This window comes from Apiospora aurea (genome assembly GCF_038362705.1).
Source record: "Apiospora aurea strain CBS 24483 chromosome Unknown utg000001l_segment0_segment0, whole genome shotgun sequence".
Lineage (NCBI taxonomy): Eukaryota > Fungi > Ascomycota > Sordariomycetes > Amphisphaeriales > Apiosporaceae > Apiospora > Apiospora aurea.
The window spans coordinates 6970027-6989909 of record NW_027117388.1 but is presented as its reverse complement, the minus strand read 5'-3'; the positions used below and the strand labels follow the sequence as shown (position 1 = coordinate 6989909).

General features: G+C 54.5%; 5 protein-coding genes across 5 annotated transcripts; 2 read left to right on the top strand and 3 right to left on the bottom strand.

Moving 5' to 3' along the window:
- Positions 1-1719: 1719 nt before the first annotated feature.
- Positions 1720-2298, top strand: PG986_002128 (uncharacterized protein; the record flags this gene model as incomplete). The annotated part of the gene is made up of 1 exon (XM_066838350.1): positions 1720-2298. The coding sequence occupies one exon, from the start codon at positions 1720-1722 to the stop codon at positions 2296-2298; it is 579 nt and encodes a 192-aa protein (XP_066707243.1).
- Positions 2299-3069: 771 nt separating this feature from the next.
- On the bottom strand, positions 3070-8976 carry PG986_002127 (uncharacterized protein; the record flags this gene model as incomplete). The annotated part of the gene is given in 3 exon segments (XM_066838349.1): positions 3070-3683; positions 3748-8393; positions 8411-8976. The coding sequence occupies 3 exon segments, from the start codon at positions 8974-8976 to the stop codon at positions 3070-3072; spliced, it is 5826 nt and encodes a 1941-aa protein (XP_066707242.1).
- Positions 8977-10867: 1891 nt separating this feature from the next.
- On the top strand, positions 10868-13122 carry PG986_002126 (cytochrome P450 monooxygenase; the record flags this gene model as incomplete). Its single annotated transcript, XM_066838348.1, has 6 exons — positions 10868-10950; positions 11181-12035; positions 12100-12175; positions 12247-12480; positions 12588-12917; positions 13009-13122. 6 exons carry the CDS (start codon positions 10868-10870, stop codon positions 13120-13122), a joined length of 1692 nt encoding a protein of 563 aa, XP_066707241.1.
- Positions 13123-13838: 716 nt separating this feature from the next.
- Positions 13839-14222, bottom strand: PG986_002125 (uncharacterized protein; the record flags this gene model as incomplete). Its single annotated transcript, XM_066838347.1, has 1 exon — positions 13839-14222. One exon carries the CDS (start codon positions 14220-14222, stop codon positions 13839-13841), a length of 384 nt encoding a protein of 127 aa, XP_066707240.1.
- Positions 14223-16758: 2536 nt separating this feature from the next.
- On the bottom strand, positions 16759-17103 carry PG986_002124 (uncharacterized protein; the record flags this gene model as incomplete). Its single annotated transcript, XM_066838346.1, has 1 exon — positions 16759-17103. One exon carries the CDS (start codon positions 17101-17103, stop codon positions 16759-16761), a length of 345 nt encoding a protein of 114 aa, XP_066707239.1.
- Between the last annotated feature and the right edge of the window lie 2780 nt (positions 17104-19883).

The window sequence follows — 19883 nt, the reverse complement described above, 5'->3', positions numbered from 1 at the left end:
AAGGCTGATTGGGATGAGTATGTTAATGATATCACTTGGTGGTGATTCCCTGGCCTTGCATGAACACCAACGAAGTTACATTGAGGCCACTGGTGTTGCTGAGCTGGGAGTTGATATGGATGAGTTTGAGGAGGTTAGATGTGCCTCTTTAATGATGCTTCTTGGTATGTCTGAGAAGGTGCCTACTGTGTGCAGAGAACCGCGATTTACGAACCACGGACGAATATTGCACAGCATCTAGAAAGGCACAGAGAGGCATGGACCAAAATGGCGAAGAGGAGATGATGTTACGTTGCGATGATTTTCACTATGATCAGGCTTGGCGCCAGATACCCAATTCATGTTTGTACACTAGATAGATGCTTGAGACGCGATCTATAGATAATAAACCCAACTCGCTACTGTGCTATGCTCCTTGCAAAGTGACCAGTAACCCTTTCTATATGTACGCCGTAACCAAGGCAAGTGGTCGCGGTGTAATGGCAGTAGTCCATGCCGCAGATCGTGTTCGCTACCGACATATCAGGAGCCGCCCCTTGTATCTCAGCAACATTGGTGGTCGCCGTCATTGCCAATGAGTTGGAAATCTCTCCATCTCTAGCATTTCCGTAGTTGCTCAATAGGTTGCAAGCAATGCTCATCGTCAAGATAGTACGGGGGCTAGTTATAGGAACATGTCGCGACGGGAGAGCTGTGGCTGCCTAGTTGCCACATCGCTGAGTTGGCACGAGTTGGCAATAGCTGGTTGCCCAAATAACTACCTAAGGTATTGAACAGATATATCATGAGCAGTAAGGCTGGCCGTTATGTTATTAACAGGAAGCTGCTGGGTCATAGTCCAACCCGACAATGAATATCCCCTTGATGGCGACAACGCTGGCTTTGGTATAATAATATGTGCTCTCCGTAAATAATCGATAGGTCTATTTGTCTAATTAGATATCGCATCCAGTAGGATAAGCATCTTGCCCAGTGGAATAAACATTATACCACAGCACTTAGAATGAGTCCGGTGCGTTTATTCCCCAATGTGGACAGAACGGCATAGCGTCGTGAGGGCAGCACTGTGGCTATTAAGGGGATGTCGTCGATAAGGTGGTGTCTGCTAGAAGCGACGACATCGGTATACATGTCTTGATAGTTCAATAATGAACGATGGCTGAGGTGCGTACCAGTCAAGTCCACCGTCTTCACTTGAGATAAATCAGCAAACCAGTTCTGGTAAGCAGCAGGCAGATCAAGCAACAGCTGACCGTCGCAAGTTGTATCTTCTTCTTCTCTCTTCTCTTGACGCTCCGATCACGAGACTCGAACAATCCCGTTCCTTCCCTTTAACTTAACACGCAAGCTTTATCGTCCATGAGATCTGACTCTCAAAGGCATCAACAACCGGATCAAGTCCAGGCAAAGCAAGCGAGCCTCAGGCGATAACACATATCATTCTCTGTCTACATTTAGATGAGAGACCAAGCACAACAAGACCTTCTAACATCTCATCCTCACTATCTCATCTCACCACCACAAAGCACACCCTTCTCGGTTTCCCTTCTCAGTTCCTCTCATCACGGCACTCATCCCACCCAAGCTCAACTCACCTTCGTCACAGCCCAGCAACGGTATACCACACGACGCGACGCGACTTACACAATAACTCTTGGAAACCCATCTCACAGACAATACCACCCACCCCACGCACGTTACAAGTAAGCATAACTCATCATGGCAGGCTTCAACAAGAAGAAGAAGAACGGCAAGAAGGGCACCAAGCACGCCACCAACAAGAAGCCCACCAAGGAATCCGTCGAGGACGACAACGCCAAGACCAACGCCCCTTCCGCCGCTGCCACCGCCGCCGAAGCCGGCGCCACCCTCGAAGCCGCCACCGCTGCTGCCGCCTCCCCTCCCAGTGACGAGCACACGCAGGAAGAGCAAGACCCCAACAAACCCGCCCTCAAACTCTCCACCGCCAAAAAAGCCCTCCGCCGCAGCGTCAAGCAGATCCTCGCCACCCTCGCCGCCGACGCCGCAACCCCCGACCCCGTGCTAGCCCTACAATACCCCCCGACCCTGCTCGAACTCCACGCCCAGCACCTCGCCCTCATCGCCGACCAAGTCCGCGTCCTCGAGGCCCTGGCCGGCGCCCAGACCACCAACGCCAACAAGGACCCCGACGCCTACCTCGGCTTCGTCTACCTCACCTCCCAGGTCGAGCGTGCCCAGCTCGAGCACGCCGCCCTCCAGCGCCGCATCCGCCGCTACCGCCTCTCACTGGGAGGCCCCGCCGCCCCAGCAACATGAAGGAGAAGCTGGCGGGCCTCGAGGCCGAGCTCGTGGCCAACGTCGCGGCCGGCCGGCTCCTGGTGAAGGAGGCCAAGGGCCGCGTGGCTCGCTTTTTTGCCGCGAAGAAGAAGCCGGAGAAGGCACAGAGTAAGTACTTGGTAATGCCCCTCAGTGGAACGAGAACTCCGGTTTGCTAATATGGAATCCAACTGTAGTGTTGAAGAAGTAAGCCGCTGCGAGTTTCTCCGAACCAGGGACGTTGCTTTTAGGGAGAAGGGAAGCAGGACCAGGATAGACAAAGCTGCCATTTTCATGAGTTTGGAGAGAGAAAGCATTAGTGTCTATATATAGTTCATGATGCAGCCACGATATGAATAATGAGAAAGGAACATGGCCCTTCCGAGGCGCCCGGGTTATTACAAGACTCGCTAAATTCTAATCTACAAGTTTCGTTTCGTGAACCGAAAAAAAACCGATCAATGTACACATAAACACCTCTGGGTCAAGCAATGAGACCCCCGTTTCCATCAGTCAATGAGGGGCAGGGTCCAACAACGTCCGAGACCGACGAGCCGGCCTCTACTGTCGTTGTTTGTTTGTTCGTAAGGTTGTTTCCGTCTTCTTCATCTTCGTCTTCTTCTGTCTGGCACACGCCATATATCGTGTCGCATGCGTAATAAAATAAGTACCTTCATCGTCGTTGCTCCTCATTCTCCCCAATATCGTCCATCGTTTCTTCTCTCCAGGCGTCCACGCCTCTATCGTATCATAAATCAATAATCATATTCATTATTTGGCCATGACATCCACGTAGCGACCCTTGCGGGCCTTCTTCGCGCCCGGCTTGCGCGGTCCAGCGGCACCTAGCAGGTCGTCGATGCTGCTAGCATTGCTCAGGGAAGTGGCCGGTCGAGGAGGGGGCGCCATAGTGAGACCTTCGCCGCTGGTGTTGCTCATGTTGCTCATGGTGCTCATGTTACTAACGCTGCGACCCATGGGCGGCGCACCGCCCATCGCCGGACCGGGGATGTGCAGGCTGTCGCTGGACATCTGTTGTTTGAGCCCACTCACGCTCCTCATGGGAGGGCCACCACCTGGAGGAGGCGGCGTGCCACTACCCATTGGAGGGGCAAGACCGTTACCAGGCGGAGGTGGCGTGTTGTTACGCGAGGAAGCCGAACGCGGCGGGGGAGGGGTTGCGCTCTTGGCTGGCGTGTTGTCGGCACCCGCCTTCTTGTTGACCCAGCGCTTGGCGTCAGGGTCGTAAACAAAGGAGCTGGCTTCTCCCAGATTGGCCTTGACAGCCTTGGGCGCCTCGCTCGCTTCCTTCTTGGCACTGCCTCCACCAAATAGTCCGCCGAACCAGCCCTTCTTCTGGGATTTGGCTGCCTCCGCGCGTTTGGCTGCAATAAACGTTAGTAAACCGCCGGAATGTAAAATTGAGGAGAAATCTAGAAAGTAACTTACCATCTTCCTCGGCCGCTTTCCGGAACAGCTCCTGGTTCTCTCGGTCCTTTTCAGCCTTGCTCTTCTCTGCCGGCTTCTTCAAGGCAGGAATGTCGTCATCGTCATCATCGTCCATGAAACTCTTCTTCTTGGGCTTCTCAGCAGCTTCTTCAGCATCGTCTTGCCCTGGCTCATACGACGGGGGTTCGAAGCCGTATGAAGGAGGCTCATATCCACCGTTGCTGGCAGGCTCTTCCGACGACGCGTCAAATGTGTTGAGGGTGGGCGGCTCGTAGCCGTATGACGGCGGCTCGTAACCAGAGTTTTTGGGAGTTTCTCCGCTAGGTTCCTCTGCTTTGGGCTCGGCAACTGGGGCTTCTGGCGGCGCAGAAGCACTCTGAGCTCCGTATGGCTCGAAAGCTGCATACGGGTTGCTGGAAGGTGCAGTTGCAGGTACAGCAGGGGCTGGGGCTGGGGCTGGGGCCGGGTTTTGCGGAGCATAAGGAGAGCTTGCGGGTGGCGCGGTAGCCACGGGCTGGTAGCCGCCGAACTTGGCAGTCGAGGTGGTCTCTGGAGTATGGCCACCATGCATGAGACTCGGCCCAAGCTGCGGGGGAAGGTCGAGCGAAGTGCGACTGTATTCGCCAGAAGTGCGCTCCATTGAAGAGCGGGGACCTGGCTGATAGCTGCCAGCACTGGGCTCATACGGAGATGACGTCGGTCGGCTTGCCGAAGGGGCGTATCGAGATCCAGCCCGGTTGTTAGGAACAGGAGCAGGGGTTCCGTAGGAAGCTGTCTGTGTTCCGTTTCCATAAACTTCTCCAAAGTTGGATAGCGATGGGGAGCGGCTAATGTTAGGGGTAATCCGAGAGAAAGGCCCAGCTTCACCCTCGACAGGCGCGCCATCTGCGGTACCATCATTCTCGTCTCCTGCGACAAACTTGTTAAATTTGCTCCACATAGAGTTGGAGACCTGGTTCATGCTGGGCTTGGGAATCCATGAAGAGGACTCCTCCTTGGGTGCCAGCTTCAATCTCTTCGACAAGTCGTCGACCGCGCTTTCAAGCATAGGATGATAGTAGGGCGACCGCCTGGTCTGGGATGAAATGGAAGCAATAATGTTGTCACAATACTGCAGAGCCTTGTCCCGGTTGCCGTACTCAGCTAGAGTCATGGCGTGCTGGTACTTGTATGCAGCAAGATGCGGGCAGCCGTGTGCAAGGTTGGCAGCACCCGTCAGAGAAAGCCCGTACTCGTAAACCTCGCTCAGGAGCAGAGCTTCGGTCTCCTTCGTGAACTGGTCAGCTTGGCGTTTGTGATCTGCGCCAACTAGTACGAAGTTGGCCTTGGGATCATCTAGTCCGCCAAACACCGCGTGCTGGCGTGCAAACATGAAGCAGATGTGGGCTGCTTCCGCTCTTCCGTAGCTCGAAAGCAAGTTTCCAAGCGACGTGATTGCAGCAACGTCGGCGTTGCTCCGGTTACCCAGAATAAGCCCCAATGTCTCCCGCCACTTGTCCAAGCCATCCAGTTCATCCTTGGAAGCTTCGGCAGAAACCGATGTCGACATCAATTTCAAGCCTGCCCGGGCATGGCTAGGGACCAATTCATCAACCGACTCTTCGTGGTTGCCGGACAAGACGCCGTACAGAGCGGCAAGGGACTCGTTGCTGTGTCCAGGCTGGTTGACCTCCTTCTTGACAAACTCTTGAGCAACTTGTTTGTATAAGTCTCCAGTCACCGTGTTCGCAATTAACATGGCGTGGCCCCAAAGCCTCTTGTCGGCAGCAGCCCAGACCGCTTTTTCGCGGTCACCCATCAACAAAGATTTCTTGATCTGTTCCACGGCCGCGGAATCAACCGAGTCAGACTGCTGTGCTGTAGCGGCTGACATCGCACCTTGCACGGTGGCCCCGGCCAAGGCTGACACGGGTTCAACCTCGCTTTCAAGATCAGGAAGCAAGATTTGCCTGACGGTTTTCTCAACAGCAGGGTTGCCATCGAGCATACCGTCGTGTTCAACGAGAACTCGCAGAATCTTGAGCAGTAAACCCCTCTCCAGCGCTCTCTTGTCCTCGTGGGATAGATGGTGCTGATACGTCACCTGAGGAAGGGCTGCATCCATCAACTCGATGCCAGTTGTCAGCCAAGCAACAGTCTCCTTCTTCTTCGACTTGCCCTTGAGAGGCCCAGGGAATTTCGACAGGAGCTCTTCAAGCGGCTGAATGTCCTTAACATGCTTGATCTTGACTTCTCCAGGGCTGCGAATGACCATGGGGGCATTGCCCGCCATGCCATAGCGAGGAACATCCTTGGGGAAAGATGTCACGATAGTTCCACTTACACCCCAGGAAATGAGAGGAGCGCCTCTCCATCTGCGGAGCGGATCCTTCTCGCGTCCATCGGTCGGGGCAACCAGGTTCACAGACTGGGACATGCCTCGAACCCGTGTTGTTGGTGGTGATTTGTGCGCAGCAGATATCGCGCGAGGCGGCGTGACCCCGTGCACAGAAGAAGGTCTGGGGATGGCTGCAGTCCTATTGCCACTCATGGCCCCCGGAGACTGAGTTTGAGACCGAGGCGGGGGGCCAAAGCTGGGCTCTCTGGACCCAAGTCCCGCAGAATGGGCTTGGGGTGCATAATTCGGCAATTGGCGCTTAGGAGGTGATAGAGTATTGGCCATCGAAGGACTCATTGGCGGAGGCGGTGTCCTTCGAACATCCTGAGGACTGTAGCGTGCAGAAGCAGGCGGTACTCCCGAGACTGATCGAGTAATGGGCGGCTGCTGCGACGTGTTGACATCTTCATCAACCTCCTGCGTAGTAGGAAGAGATGACAGCCTGTGCAGACGAGGGTCAAACTGGGACGAGGCGCTTCGCACCATCGGGAAACTGTCACTGCCAGCAGGGCTGGGCAGTTTGCCTGCTTGGCGATCATGCGATACTTCAAAATGAGCAAGTGGGCTCGATGTTCGCGGCTGGTGAGCTAGAGATGGTGGTGGTGCGTAAGAGCCGCTGCCAGCGCGGACTGGAGGGGCGGGAGGAGCGGGAGAGTACCGGCTAGCTGCCGCAGGTACGGGCGCAGGTACAGCCCCGTTTGTAGGTGGTGCCGGGGAGTATCGACTATTCGCAGGAGCGCTCGGTTTCGGGCCAGTGGTCGACTGTAACGAAAGATATGGATTAACACGTTCAGGGGCGACCAAGCCTGCAACACCTGGTGAAGCTTGAGGTGCTCCATTCTGACCAGGAGGGGAGAGCAAGGGAGATCCCATTGGTGGCGGCGACATAAGTTGGGTTGGTGGAGCTGCGCCAGTCGGAGGGCCGGCTGGCGGTCCAGATGGCGCGTATGGGTTATGACCAGGCGACGGAATGGTGCTGGGGCGGGAACCCGGACGAGGTCTCGATACCACAGGTAGGTCTTCGAAGAAGCTTGACTTGGACTTGAGCTGAGGAGTTGTCTTCGCCGCTGGCGGTGGCGGTGATTGGCCCACAGCCGAGGCCCCCGGAGGTGGTAAAGGAGCTTGGTTATACATGCTCGCGGATCTAGGAGGGGCAACGGGCGGCGCAGATGGAGTCGGGGTGCCTCGTGGAAGCTGCTGCAAACTAGCGCGCTTCTGTGGCTTGACAACTTCCATTGGCAAGTCATATGGAGAAGAGTAACCACCTTTGGCCTTATCCGCAAAGCTTTGCGCCTTGGGCAATTCGGGCTTAGGAGGAGGCGCTCCATAGCCCAGTCCAGTCGGAGGTGCCGTGCTCGGATGTGCGAATCCAGGCGCATAGTTTTGTTGGAGTTGTGGTACGGCAGGCGATGAGTTGAAGGTATTCAGGGTCTGAGGGACCGGCGGTTGAGGATTGCTGGGCATATACCGTCCGTTGGCACTTGGGGCTGCCGGTGCAGCAGCTTGTGGCACAACTTGTAGCGGTTCTGGGTCTTCAACATCTTCCAAAAACCCTTCATCGTCACTGCCGAAGAAGTCGGCAGGGTCCAATTCCTTCGATTCGGGGACAGGGTCTTCTAGGAGAAAGTCCTCGTCCTCATCTTCTGCGAATGCCTCTGCCCACTTCGCATCCAAGTTAACTGGCTCCTCTTGCTGCGCCTCCCCTGCTCCTGGCGCTTCTTCATTCGCAGTCTGTTGGGTATCAGCTGCCACCTTGCCGTCTGGGATGGGGTCATCTGCCTCAGCAATAGTTGGCGTTTCTGGTTCGAACTTGGTAGAAGTTGCTTGCGGGTCTGGAGAGGTCCCGGTGAACAGGCTCGTGTCCTTCCGCTGCAAAGGAAGATTGCCCAAATCATCAACCTCCTGTCGCGTGCTATCTTGAATATTGCTGAAGAAATCATCTCCGTCATCGGCGAAAGTGTCGTCAAAGCCAGCCGCATCCTTCGCTTGGCCATTGGGAGGCTCATCTTGCTGACTTTGCGGGATCAGCGGCAACCCCTCCTCGAACCGAGTTTCAGAAGCTTCCTCCCCTGTGCTTGACATGTCTCGACCCATCGTTTGCTGATAAGTCTCATCAGAGGGGCCATCAGCTCCAGTATCTTGCTCAAATGAGCTTGGAAAGTCGGAAAGTCCAGCAGTCGCGTCATGGCCATCTTCTTGCTCTATTTCGTGCAAGATGTCCTGTGCTTGCGTTGCCCGAGGTGGCTCATCTGGCCGTTCCTGGTGTGCGCTTTCAATCGGCGGCACCGGGGAAACGAGTTTGTTCTGTCGCTCGGGGACATAAACTTGAACGGGTCCGTTTCGGTGCGTTGCAAGCTGAATTCGGATTCGCCATCGTCGTCACTCCAGATGACCTCATGTGCAGTGCGCGTAAACGACATGGTACTCGAGTGCTTGGCCGATTTGATAGCGACGGGCGAATCTAACACAGGCATGGTCTCGGACGGAAATTCTTGATCGTGACTTGTCGGCTCTTCGGCATCTGGTGCATGCTGGGCTGGCGGTGCCTCCTCAGCTGGCGCATCGTCTCCGATGTCCCAAGCTCCAGCTTCGGGATCGTCGTCATCAAGGTACTTCAGAGGAGAGGGCTTGTTGATGTTTGCTTGGTCTACGGCAGGCTCGGGTATCGTTTCGGGGATGGCTGATTCTTGGTGGTGTTGCGCCGGCGCCGTTGCAGAGCTCGGCTCCGGAGATTGTGTTGAGTATTCGCGTGGCGTCTCTGGATTTGAGGAGGACGCGACGGGGGTTGTTTGGGTGTGGTAGTTTGGCATCATGGCAGGGTGCCAGGAGGCTGAAGGGGTATCTGACTCCATGATTATCGCAAATTAAACAGATATCGAAGCCGAGAATCCCGTGCCACGGTTGAAAGGCTACTGCAGAGAGAAGGGCATCGTGTTAATAAGAGGGCGTGAGAAGGTTGGTGTTGGTTGAGGTTGGAAGGATGGAATCGAAGCAGCAATGGTGTCATCAACGTCCATGCATATCTCGGAGCTGGATCAATCCAGCTCAAAGTAATACTCCGGACGCCGACCTCCCACATGCTGAATCGGGTGACTGGAGCTCGGCAACTTACTTATAATACAAGGGAAAACAACCAAGAAAGAATAATAGAGATGCGACTATTCAATACACAGCATTCACCATCGCATCTACTCGATAGACACACGACGTCCGACTTTCTTGTTGTCGCAAAGGAAATTATGTATGCAGGCAAGGCAAAGCAAGTAGGGACAAGAAAAATGGCGTTGGTTGGTAGCAGCTCTGTAGAGGTCCCCCCGTCGCTAGGTTAGGGGCTAAATGCACCAGATGCTGGCAGGCAGGCAGGGACCTAACCAGGTAAGCATTGAAGCAAGCAAGCCAAGGCGTCTCCCTTTTTTTTAGGTACTTGCGTTACCTAAACCTGAAGCGAACTTGACAGATTTAGTAGCCTCGAGCTTTCCAAGGTGCAAGTGCCTCACTGCAGTGCCAAAAGTGCCAATGTGCCCACCTGTGACGGCACCATTCCATCCACTGGCCGCCTCAACCGACGACTCCTGATACATAAGCCACAGCCCCAATTGAGTAATCGTACAGCCCACGCTGAGCAGCATTCAGCACAAGTATAGAAAACGAATATATTATAGTAGAACAGAGCCATATCAGTACGGTTTTTGCATACAACGCCGTTGCCGACTGGAGGTTGGGTTTGATACTTTCGTTTTAGCCATCGGATTGTTTCACGTGTTTCGTTGAGAGCGAACGGGCCGCCTCTACCGACCTCCGTTGATTTTGCTTTTTTTTCGTCTTCGGCACCCCGACATCAAAAATGCCCTCTACTTGTTAGTGGTAAGGCATTCTGGCCTTTTAAGATTCTAGCCCTGCCCTGCCTCCTCCATACCCAACCTATCCACTCGCGAGGCCTTTTCTAAGAGTCATACCGAGTTGTCAGAACTTGATCTCTATCTATTCTTAGCAACATGATTGGACTCCGCTCCGCTTCTGACCAGTGTCACATGATCAGTAGCAAACGACGGCAAACCAAGAGAGCAGCTCTTCACTACCGAGTACTCTGGCTACTCGAGAGCCAATAGTGGACCTTTGCTGCGAATCTAACCTCTATACGGATTGTGCATACGGCTATACCTATACCTGCCTCCTGCCTAACCTACATGACCTAGCCGTTAGCCGCAGGCCGACCCAAAACACTCCCGATCCGATGCCGACCGCATACATATGTATGCTACATTGGCTTCTTGCCTGGCAAACCAGTGTCAAATGCGCACTCAATCCGCACTTTCTTGCGCCAAACATGCCTCCCCACCCGGACGATGGATCCGCGTTAGAGCGGTACACACGGCGAACGCGCCGTTTGCAGTATCAATCCTCAGCCCTGGGCAGCGCGCCAGCATGTATTGATCGCTATTGCCGATGATTACTTGTGGGGACTGGGCCATTACAAGCACGGCAATTCGCTGCAAGAGGTTTTCTTAGGTTCGAAGGGCTAAGAGGGGATGCCCGATGCCCCCTTGATTCTGGACTGCACAGTAAGCAAGCAACCGCGCATATGCAAAACTTTCAGGTGGGCCATTAACAGCACACACATTCAAACTACTAGTACACGGTCGGTTTCATTGCCAGTTATCTTGTAGTACAGCCTTGGAGTGCCAGCTGTCTGCGGCTCTACAGCAAACAGAACTGTGTATGGTGGAAAGCTGGTGTTGCGACATGCCGCCATCTCTTGCCCTTCGCCCATTGGAGGTCACCGTGACTACAGACCTCATTGGCTGTCTGGCGAAGGAGGGTGGGTGGTATGAGCAAACTGCATCCCCCCCCCCATGCCATGCTATCGGCTACCCTGCCACTGAAGGGGGCCATTCGAACTACCAGTAGCGTCATATAGATATAGAAAGTGGGAACACCGGCTCGAGGAATACTTGGCATACACGAAGAATGCCTCGGGTCAAGATAAACCCCAAGGGCCAAGCAAGGGTCGATCCACTGCAGATCTAGGGTATACATGTAGGCACGTATATATAAGCCGGGCCCTGCCCGCGCGGGATCTCATCCCTCCCAATAAGGGCGTTGCCACAGTAGACACATCGACAGCTCTCTCCGGACAGCAGCCAAACATGGAGCTGGAGATCCCATCCAACCTCCCCCTGCCGGCCCTCGGGCTGATCGCAGTGGCCGTGGTCTACATCATCTCCACCATCCTCAGCTACCGGCGCCTCTCGCACATCCCCGGCCCCTGGTTCTCCTCCATCTCCTACCTCCCCATGATCGCGCGCCAGCGGTCCGGCCGGATGAACGAGCAGTACACCGCCATCACGGCGCGCTACGGCTTCGGCGAGCTCGCCCGCATCGGCCCCAACGACGTCCTGACCGCGGACCCGGACCGGATCCGCCACATGTCCGGCACCCGCAGCCCCTACGTCAAGAGCGGCTGGTATAACATCATGAACCTCGACCCGGACCGGCAGAACGGCATCGGCACCCTCGACACGGCGGTGCACGACCGCTTCAAGGCCCAGACCGCCAAGGCCTACGCCGGCAAGGACAACAGCCTCCTCAACCCGGACCTCGACGCCCAGGTCGCCAACCTCGTCGCCTCGCTCCGCGCCAAGTGCCGCGCCGGCCAGCACGCCGACATGGGCAAGCTCGCGCAGCTCTTCACCCTCGACAGCATCGCCAAGGTCGGCTTCGGCGAGGAGTTCGGCAACGTCCGCGAGGATCGCGACGTCCTGGGCTACGGCCCCGTCACGAGCCAGAATATCCCGTTCCTCGCCATGTGCGGCGATGTCCCCTGGTTGCGGAACGTCATGCTCGCTCCTTGGCCGCGGAGACTGATGGGGCCCAAGGAGACTGACGAGAGCGGAATTGGAAAGCTCCTGAGGTCCGTTCTTCCATATATGCAAGCCAGCGTGGCGAAAATAACTTTTGGACACCGCTAACAAAAGCCTCTCGTTTAGTGTTACGAAGAAAATCGTAGCGACTCGCTTTGGGCCTAAGGCAGTGGAACGTCAGGACATGCTTGTAAGCTTTTCTCTCTCTTCCCACCGCCCCATAGTAAAACGATATATCCTGACACACGGAATTTCTTTTAGGGATCTTTTATCCGACACGGCCTGGATCAGGAAGACTGCAACGCCGAAGTCGTTTTCCAAATCATCGCGGGTGCTGACACAACTGCCACGGCTATTCGAGCGACCCTGCTTCACATTATAGGGATCCCGCGTGTCTACAGCCGTCTCCAGGCAGAAATCGACGCAGGTATTAAAGAAGGCAGAATCTCCGACGAAATCACCCTTCAAGAAGCCAAAGCCCTACCCTACCTCCAGGTACAATTTCATCCAATATCCATTTTTGCACGCCTCCCCCTTTTTTCCTTTTTTTTTTTTTTTTGTGGTAGGTATTGTTCCGATGCTGCTGACACCCCTGAAATTAGGCCGTGATCCAAGAGGGCCTACGCATCTGGCCCCCTTTCGTTGGTCTGGTCATGAAGCAGGTCCCCAAGAGCGGCGACACCTTCAAGGGCGTCTTCCTGCCCGAGGGCACGCGCGTGGCCCACAGCACCTGGGCCGTGACGCGCAACCAGGAGATTTTCGGCGACGACGCCGAGATGTTCCGGCCCGAGCGCTGGCTGGTCGAGGAGCAACCCGATCCCGAAAAGCGGGCGCGTATGACGAGGGCCGCCGAGCTCGTGTTCGGGTACGGACGATGGCAGTGCTCGGGCAAGACCGTGGCCCTCCTCGAGCTGAACAAGATATTTGTGCAGGTGCGTTCTCCTCCTTCTATACTGCTGATGCTTTGGTTGGCAGTATACGTGTGTTGTGTGACTGGCTAACCCTATGAACCTGTATTTTCAGATCTTGAGGAACTTTGACTTGGAATCTGCCAACCCTGCCAGGCCCTGGGTATCCGAGAGCCACAATGTCTGGGTCCAGAAGGATATGTGGGTTAAGCTTACCGAGAGGAAATAACGCAGTATGAGGTTGGGGCTTATTGGGATTGCATAATATCACATCTAACAGCCAATTGATGTGCGTCCAGACACAAAAGCCCGGCAGATCAAGCAGGCAGGCTTCGTTAAGGTGGAGCACAATACTCGGGAAATACCATTCCATCCCCGGCCCAAGGTGCTCCAAAGCATTAGGATATGGTTCAACCTCGGCATGCAGCTAGCTATTCCATCCATGGCTATGGCGCCGTTCACACGAGTTATAGAATGGAACCCGGAATCGGTAATCCAGTTCAGCAACGAAACAAGGCTAGAAATATATAACCTGAGGAAGCGGGCACCCTATACGATATAAGTTTTTCTAGTCAGAGACAGGGGCTGGATGCTAAACCGTATGAGCTAGGAACTTGGGAGAAACCATGGGCTCAGATGTTATATTTGGGCTGGTTTGGATGCCAGCTTGGGAAGAGGCAACTAGAGATAAATAGGATAAAACCCAAGTGGTAACCGAAGCCGCGTTTCTGCTCCACGAAGTCGGCGAACATGTGTTACTTACCTCCTTCTCAGAATATTCGCTGCGGCTGCCCAGGCTGGAGAATAACCCCCTCCCCTCCCCGAAGCACAAAATTCCCAACTGCCTCCCTCCTTCCTAGCGTACTACCTCAACCACTTCATCTCCCCTACAGGAGCAGTTGGCTATCTAGTAACCACGGCTCCCCAACTGGAACACCCAGAAACCTAGCAGTTTCCGTCATTGGGATAAATGTAGTAATGGAACGAGCCATGGTCCTGCTCGCTCCCATGCTTACAAGCAGTACGCTCCACTCCAAAATATCTGGTGCAGTCTTCATAACGGAGGTCTTGACTGCTCCCTTGGTTGTTCTGGAGCGACATCTGCAGCCGGTTCCCGCTCTGGGGGAACGGGTAACAGTGGGTAACCACGGCGTTGGGAGGGCTCGCTGACCCCCGGTACTTGTTGCTGAAATCGTTAATGTCGCCATCGACGCTACCACCAATGAGGTCGCTAAAGACAAGCCCGCCGTCGTAGCAGCCGTTGGCGGCGACGAGCGTGGTGGTGAAGGCCAGGATGGCTTGGACCAATTTGACTTTGGGGATGAACATTTTGGATAGCCAATTGTCTTTGGTGTGTGGCGTAGGGTATCTTCAAGGTCCTTAAACAAAGAGGAAGTTTGTATAATGCTAAGGTTTCCCGAATGGGAGAGAGGTGGTAGATGGGGATGATGAGGATAGCCTTTCAAATTTGAGGAAGGGCCTTCTTGTACCCCTTTTGAGACTCGCCCCTCAGTCTCAAGAAGGGTGAAGTGGAGCTGGTGAAGGTCAATACTGCTGGCAAGGAACAAGCGCAGCAGCTCAATAATTACGTATATCTTGGCCGGTAGCCCCATCCCAGAGGCATCGGGGGGTAGAAAGGTGGGTAGATAATCCATCGTGGCTGGCTGGCACGCCCGGCTCGCTGATCAATATTGGCCATGGATGGGTTTCACAACTCAGCTTACAAGTGCCAGACTGGAAGATGCCCTCACGCACCCCGATGACATACGCGATAATGAAATCTTTATTCTGCTCCTTACAAGCCACACCGCTATATTTCAGCTCGGTAGGTTAATGATGGCAAGCACGCATCGAGATGACACAACGAGCCGCAACGTAATGCTGGTTACGTGTCGTCTTGCCAGGCCTTGCTTAGCGTCGCCAAATATGTCCCTTCTAGTACACTGGCGCCAGACATACATGTACGTTTCTCGTTTACCTCCATAGCCCCTAAACAGATGACGGCCTGAACGGAACTGCCTTGCTGCGTCATTCTCACCGTGTATCATTATTACTTGACTTGTTCCCATTAATCCCTTCATAATAAATCATGTCAAGCGGCCGACTCCGTGTACCAAGATTGTCTTGTACCAAGTCTTAAACAGGCTGACTCGGATGCTACGAGAGACGTGTACAGGCGAGCTTCGTCCAGAAAGATCCTGAAAATGCCGTGACGTTAGCTTTAGACAGCGGCTATAAGAGATATACTATCAGACATAGCTATTAAGAACCACTTTACCGATTTTAACTATAAAATTAGCTTAATACTATAAGCACTTAAATCATAAATATATATTCAGCTTAGTCGTCGTCCTGATTATAGTCGGGTTCACGCATATCAGCCTACTCCGTAACTACCAAAAGCCCAGAGGACAGTCTCTAAATTCTTCAGCAGGTGGCAGACGGCAAGAGGTTCAAGCAAGGGAAAGAAAAAGTCCAGTGGTCACATGTGACCAAGTCAGTGTAACCAGTATATACATCTGCCACAAGTCCGTTCACGGGTTGTTGCAGGGAACAAACGGGATTTGTGAAACCATTGCATTGTCGAAAAGGCACCACCTTCTTAAATCCATTACCGGTTGGCTTGGGCTGCCAGCCAGCCAGTCAGTCGCACCCCCGGCCCGCCGCCGCCTGTCCGATGGACAGCTTGAGGGGGGCCAGATGAACAGCTGCCGGGGTGCTCCATGATCAGACGGGTTGAATATCCAACAGTAAATATGTGCCACCATCCGAGTGCTTAGGCTTACGAATAGGCAGCGGTAACCAGGAAATGCCAAGGGCGAGGCTCTGCAGATCCCTGCGGAGCCTTCACAGGGTCCCAGAAGAGAGATCATCATCACGACGAAGCAGTGGGGAGGTGGAGGAGCAAGTCCAGAGCAACGAATGTGGACCGACAGGAAAGATTTATTGAAACGAGCTGTGGCCCAAAAGGTATAGGTTAGATAGAATTGGGAAAAGTACAGTAATCATACAAGTCCCGTGAGGGCGTTGCCTAATCTACTGAATGATGCGTTCATCATCACTCTCGATCTCGTCTTATCTAAAAAGTCAGAAAAGACGGAGGAAGCAAACATCCGCCACATTGCCACTTTTTTCTGCGTAGCATGGCAAACTTCGCTCTCCCATACCTTAGCTTGTCTTGTCTTGTCGTATTTTTTGTCTTTTTTTTAGTTTGCTTTTGTTGTTGTTGTTTCGGCGATGGTGGTTGCTCATAATGATGCTTGGTATCGTTCGTGATTGGAGCCCCCATCTACCGTACTTCGTCCCCTGCTGAAAGAACACCTCTCTCCTCCTCACCCTCACATCGTACAAATGTCGTAAAAACCTCAGTCGAGACTGGGTATCGTAAACCGCGAGCTTGATCGAAATCTTGCCCGAAAGGAAGAAAAGAAAAGAAAAGAAAAGAAAAGAAAAGAAAAGAAAAGAAAAGAAAAGAAAAGAAAAGAATAACACCGGTATATCGTTCTCAGTCGTTCCAGATGCCAGTCTGGCGGGGGAGTGATGAGCACAGCGGGCCTCATACGACGCCAGGTCTTGAGATGTCCGAATGCGCTCAAAAGCCCAGTAGTTTGGTCCCGGCCCGGAGGTGATGGTAAAAAAAGCATAACATTTCGAGTCTAGCTCATAATAAGAATAGAAGTTGCCGCACGGAAGCCTCCATGGTGATCCCCGACAGTCAAACCACCACACAAGCCAAAAACCGCGCGAGAAGTCGAGGCCGGTTCAGCTCTCTTGACCATGTTGTCGCCGACTGCCGGAGTCACCATATCCACGGGTGCCTGAGGTGGCCTGCCGACTCAGCGGACCAGACGAATGTCTCCCCGCTTTAAGGGCAGAATGTGCGGATGCAGTCACCGGCATCCCGCCATTCCACAATCGTACATTGGAACAGGTTCTGGTCGGTACATTGGATGTTGACGTCGCGCTTGGAGACTCCATTGTGGGGCGGGATGTCCATGTTGGCGCACACCTTGGCGAAGCACTGCACGGGGGTCATCTTGCCGTGAGCGGCGCAGGTGTAGACGGTGGACTTGACCCGGTTCGGGCTGCACTTGTTGCGAGGGTCGGCCTGGGCGCTGCTCATCGGCACGGGTGACGACGTGGTGTTGGTGGGCATGGCGGCGACGGCCGACAGGGCCAAGGCGAAGGCCGCAAGAGTAGGGGAGTACATTCTGGGGAGAGACGGAGCGGCGATTGACACGGAGCTTCTTGGAAGGCGGGTGTTGTTGAGTTCCTGGAAGATTGTCGCTGGAGCCCGAGGAATTCGACGTGCAGGCAGGCAGTCAAGTCAGGCGTGGTCGTGAGGGGGGTGAAGAGGGCGACGTCTTGAATGAGCGGCGGCAACAGACAGGGAAGTAGTATTCAGAAGCAAAAGCAAGCAAAAAGAAAGAGAGTCGGGCCCAAAGAACGAGAGTGATTGGTCGCAAGAGAGGGAGATGCGATTTGCGGGAACTGGACAGGATGATCTGCAATATGGGCAGTCCGATCTGCTTTTAATAGACACGACCACAACATGGGATGCGGATACCAGACCAGCCTGGGTGTGAGAGAGGGAACACGCACGCAGTGCAACGCAAGCGGGCCAGGTAGGCTAGGCTCCTTCAGAAACTCGCTCGCCAGATTAAACCTGGAGACTTTGGACGAAAATGTGCCATCGTGAGGCAGCGCGGTAGTCTCACATTGCCAGTCGCGCTACTGCTTTGCTTTGCTTCGCTGCTGGCTGGGCTCTGGGCTCTCTCTCTCTCTCTCTGGGGCTCTGCCGGTGCTGGGGCTCTACCGCTAAGACGACATGGGTGGTGGGCGTTGGATGGTGGAGCAGGGCCCTTCAGCTGAAACCCGTCCCATCGTCATCTCGCGCGCCTGGGCTTTCCTGGATTAGGCAAGTCGCCCAGGAGCCGAGACGAACTACCATCGTGACCCCGGCAAACTCGACCCCGTGCAGAGCGTCTGGGTGCTTCAGCTTGAGCCCAAGTACCATCCCAGCGACGTCCAACTCTCTTTTGACTCTGGACTTCGGATGACGGCCCGGCAACATCCTCAGCGTCCATGCCGGTCTGATCGACCCAACGCCAAAAGCTCAATCGAGACCTCTCTTTGATAATGCCTTGGATTGAATGTGTGATGGATGTGTGACCTGTCGCGCGAGCCAAGTTGGGCTGGCTACCTGCAGCTTGAACCGACCGTTGACTTCGACGGTCGGGTTTGACGCGATGTGATGGCCAAGATGGGTTGCAATCAAGAAGTCGACGAGAAACACGACGACAAGTTGCATGCAACCAACTGCTTGCCTGCCGTTGCTACCCACACGACATCCACCAACCGCCCCCACCATCCATGCCATGAAACACCAAGTCCAGTGTACTGCACGCCACTCTCTGCCGACGCAGGCGGGCATCACGACATGATTGGCGCCGTTCAGCGGCACCTTGTCAATTCGAGAAGATCGTGGAACACGCTCAGAATGCTACATCGGAGAGTAAAAAACCACCCAAATCTAGGCACTCCCCCTCCAGCCATGTGGTTCGACGGGAAAAAAAGCGCCCTTCTTGTCCACCCCCTTGACCTTCCCTGGCCAGCCTGCCCCCTAATGCCTACCCCAGGGCCACTCCATGGTCCCGGCCGCACGTCAAACCCAGCAGAAGATCATGGTTCCTGGGAAATCGCAGCCAACGGGGGAGGCGGGAGATGGGCCGCACTGATGGCGACGGAACACGATAAGTCAACAACCTTCCCAAAAGTGTGGGCAAGGTAGCCTCTCTCCTTCCCTCTCGCGCCTCTCCTCCCTCTCGCTCGCTCGTCAGATGTATCAAAACGAGCTGAGGGGCCGTGGCTCCCAGGTTTCAGTTCATGCAACCTTCTCTCTTCTTGAAAACGGTGATGCCTGCCACCTGTTATTCGCTGTTCCTTTCGTGCTTCTTCTCCCCTATCACCGGCCGCATCGCCTCCTTCTTTTGGCGAGTTCTTTTTTTTATTGATCAGTGATCCTGATCCCACCCCTTCCTGCCCCTTCCTGCCCCTTCCTGCCCCTCTCCACTTGTGATCACCGAGCCGCCCGCAACGTACAGCGTGATATTCCTGCCCATCGAAGCTAGCATCAACGTGCCACGTCAAACAGATCCCACTTGGACACCCACCGTAGATGGCTCGATCCTCAATCTATTTGACGCCAGATTGAGACCGATGACTCGCTGGCTTGTGAAAGAAGCAGGAAACGAAGGCAAGCTGGCAAGCTCTAGTTGTTCGGACTTCCTCCTCGGCTATCTCTCCTTATTCTGTATACCGGGGAGGAGGCCAGTGTTCCATAGTCCTTCTAGCCAGCCACCACCATGCACAGAACGGCATAGCCAGGCCGCTCGGTCGCCTCTTTCGTCCCATCCGTATCTCCGCCTCCTTGAGTCCCCCCCTTTCCTGCTGGGTACGAGGGATTACCCTGCTACGGCACTCGACCGGTGGCCTCCACGGTCAAATGCCGCATGCCAGGCTACCATGGCCACCTTTGGAGCACGTTGATGAACCGAGTAGCCTTACTACCTAGCCAAGATGGAAAGTATCAGACCAACCAGTTCTCTTAGCCCTGTGGAAACGGCAAACGATGCCTCGCTTATCGGCCGAAGCCGGGGCAGAGCGCTCAATTCCTTGCTATATATGCCAGTATCTCAGGCCACCCTAGATACTTAAGTGGTGAGTGCTCGGACGTACCATTGTTTGAAGGGAAATGCTCAAGGCGGGTCTAATTAGAGGTGCACACGATCCAGCGGGTCCCGCTGGGCGCGTGGGAAAGGAGCCCGAGAGAAGATCGTAAGATGCGTCGGCGTTTTTTATTGTTTACATGACCATTGAGGAGATAGCCCGTCGTTTCGCAGTGTGGTCCTTCTTACCCGCCAATTGCTCCGTGTGTACCGGGAGCACTTGGCCATCTTACATATACTATGATCCTATAGGAAGAACTTC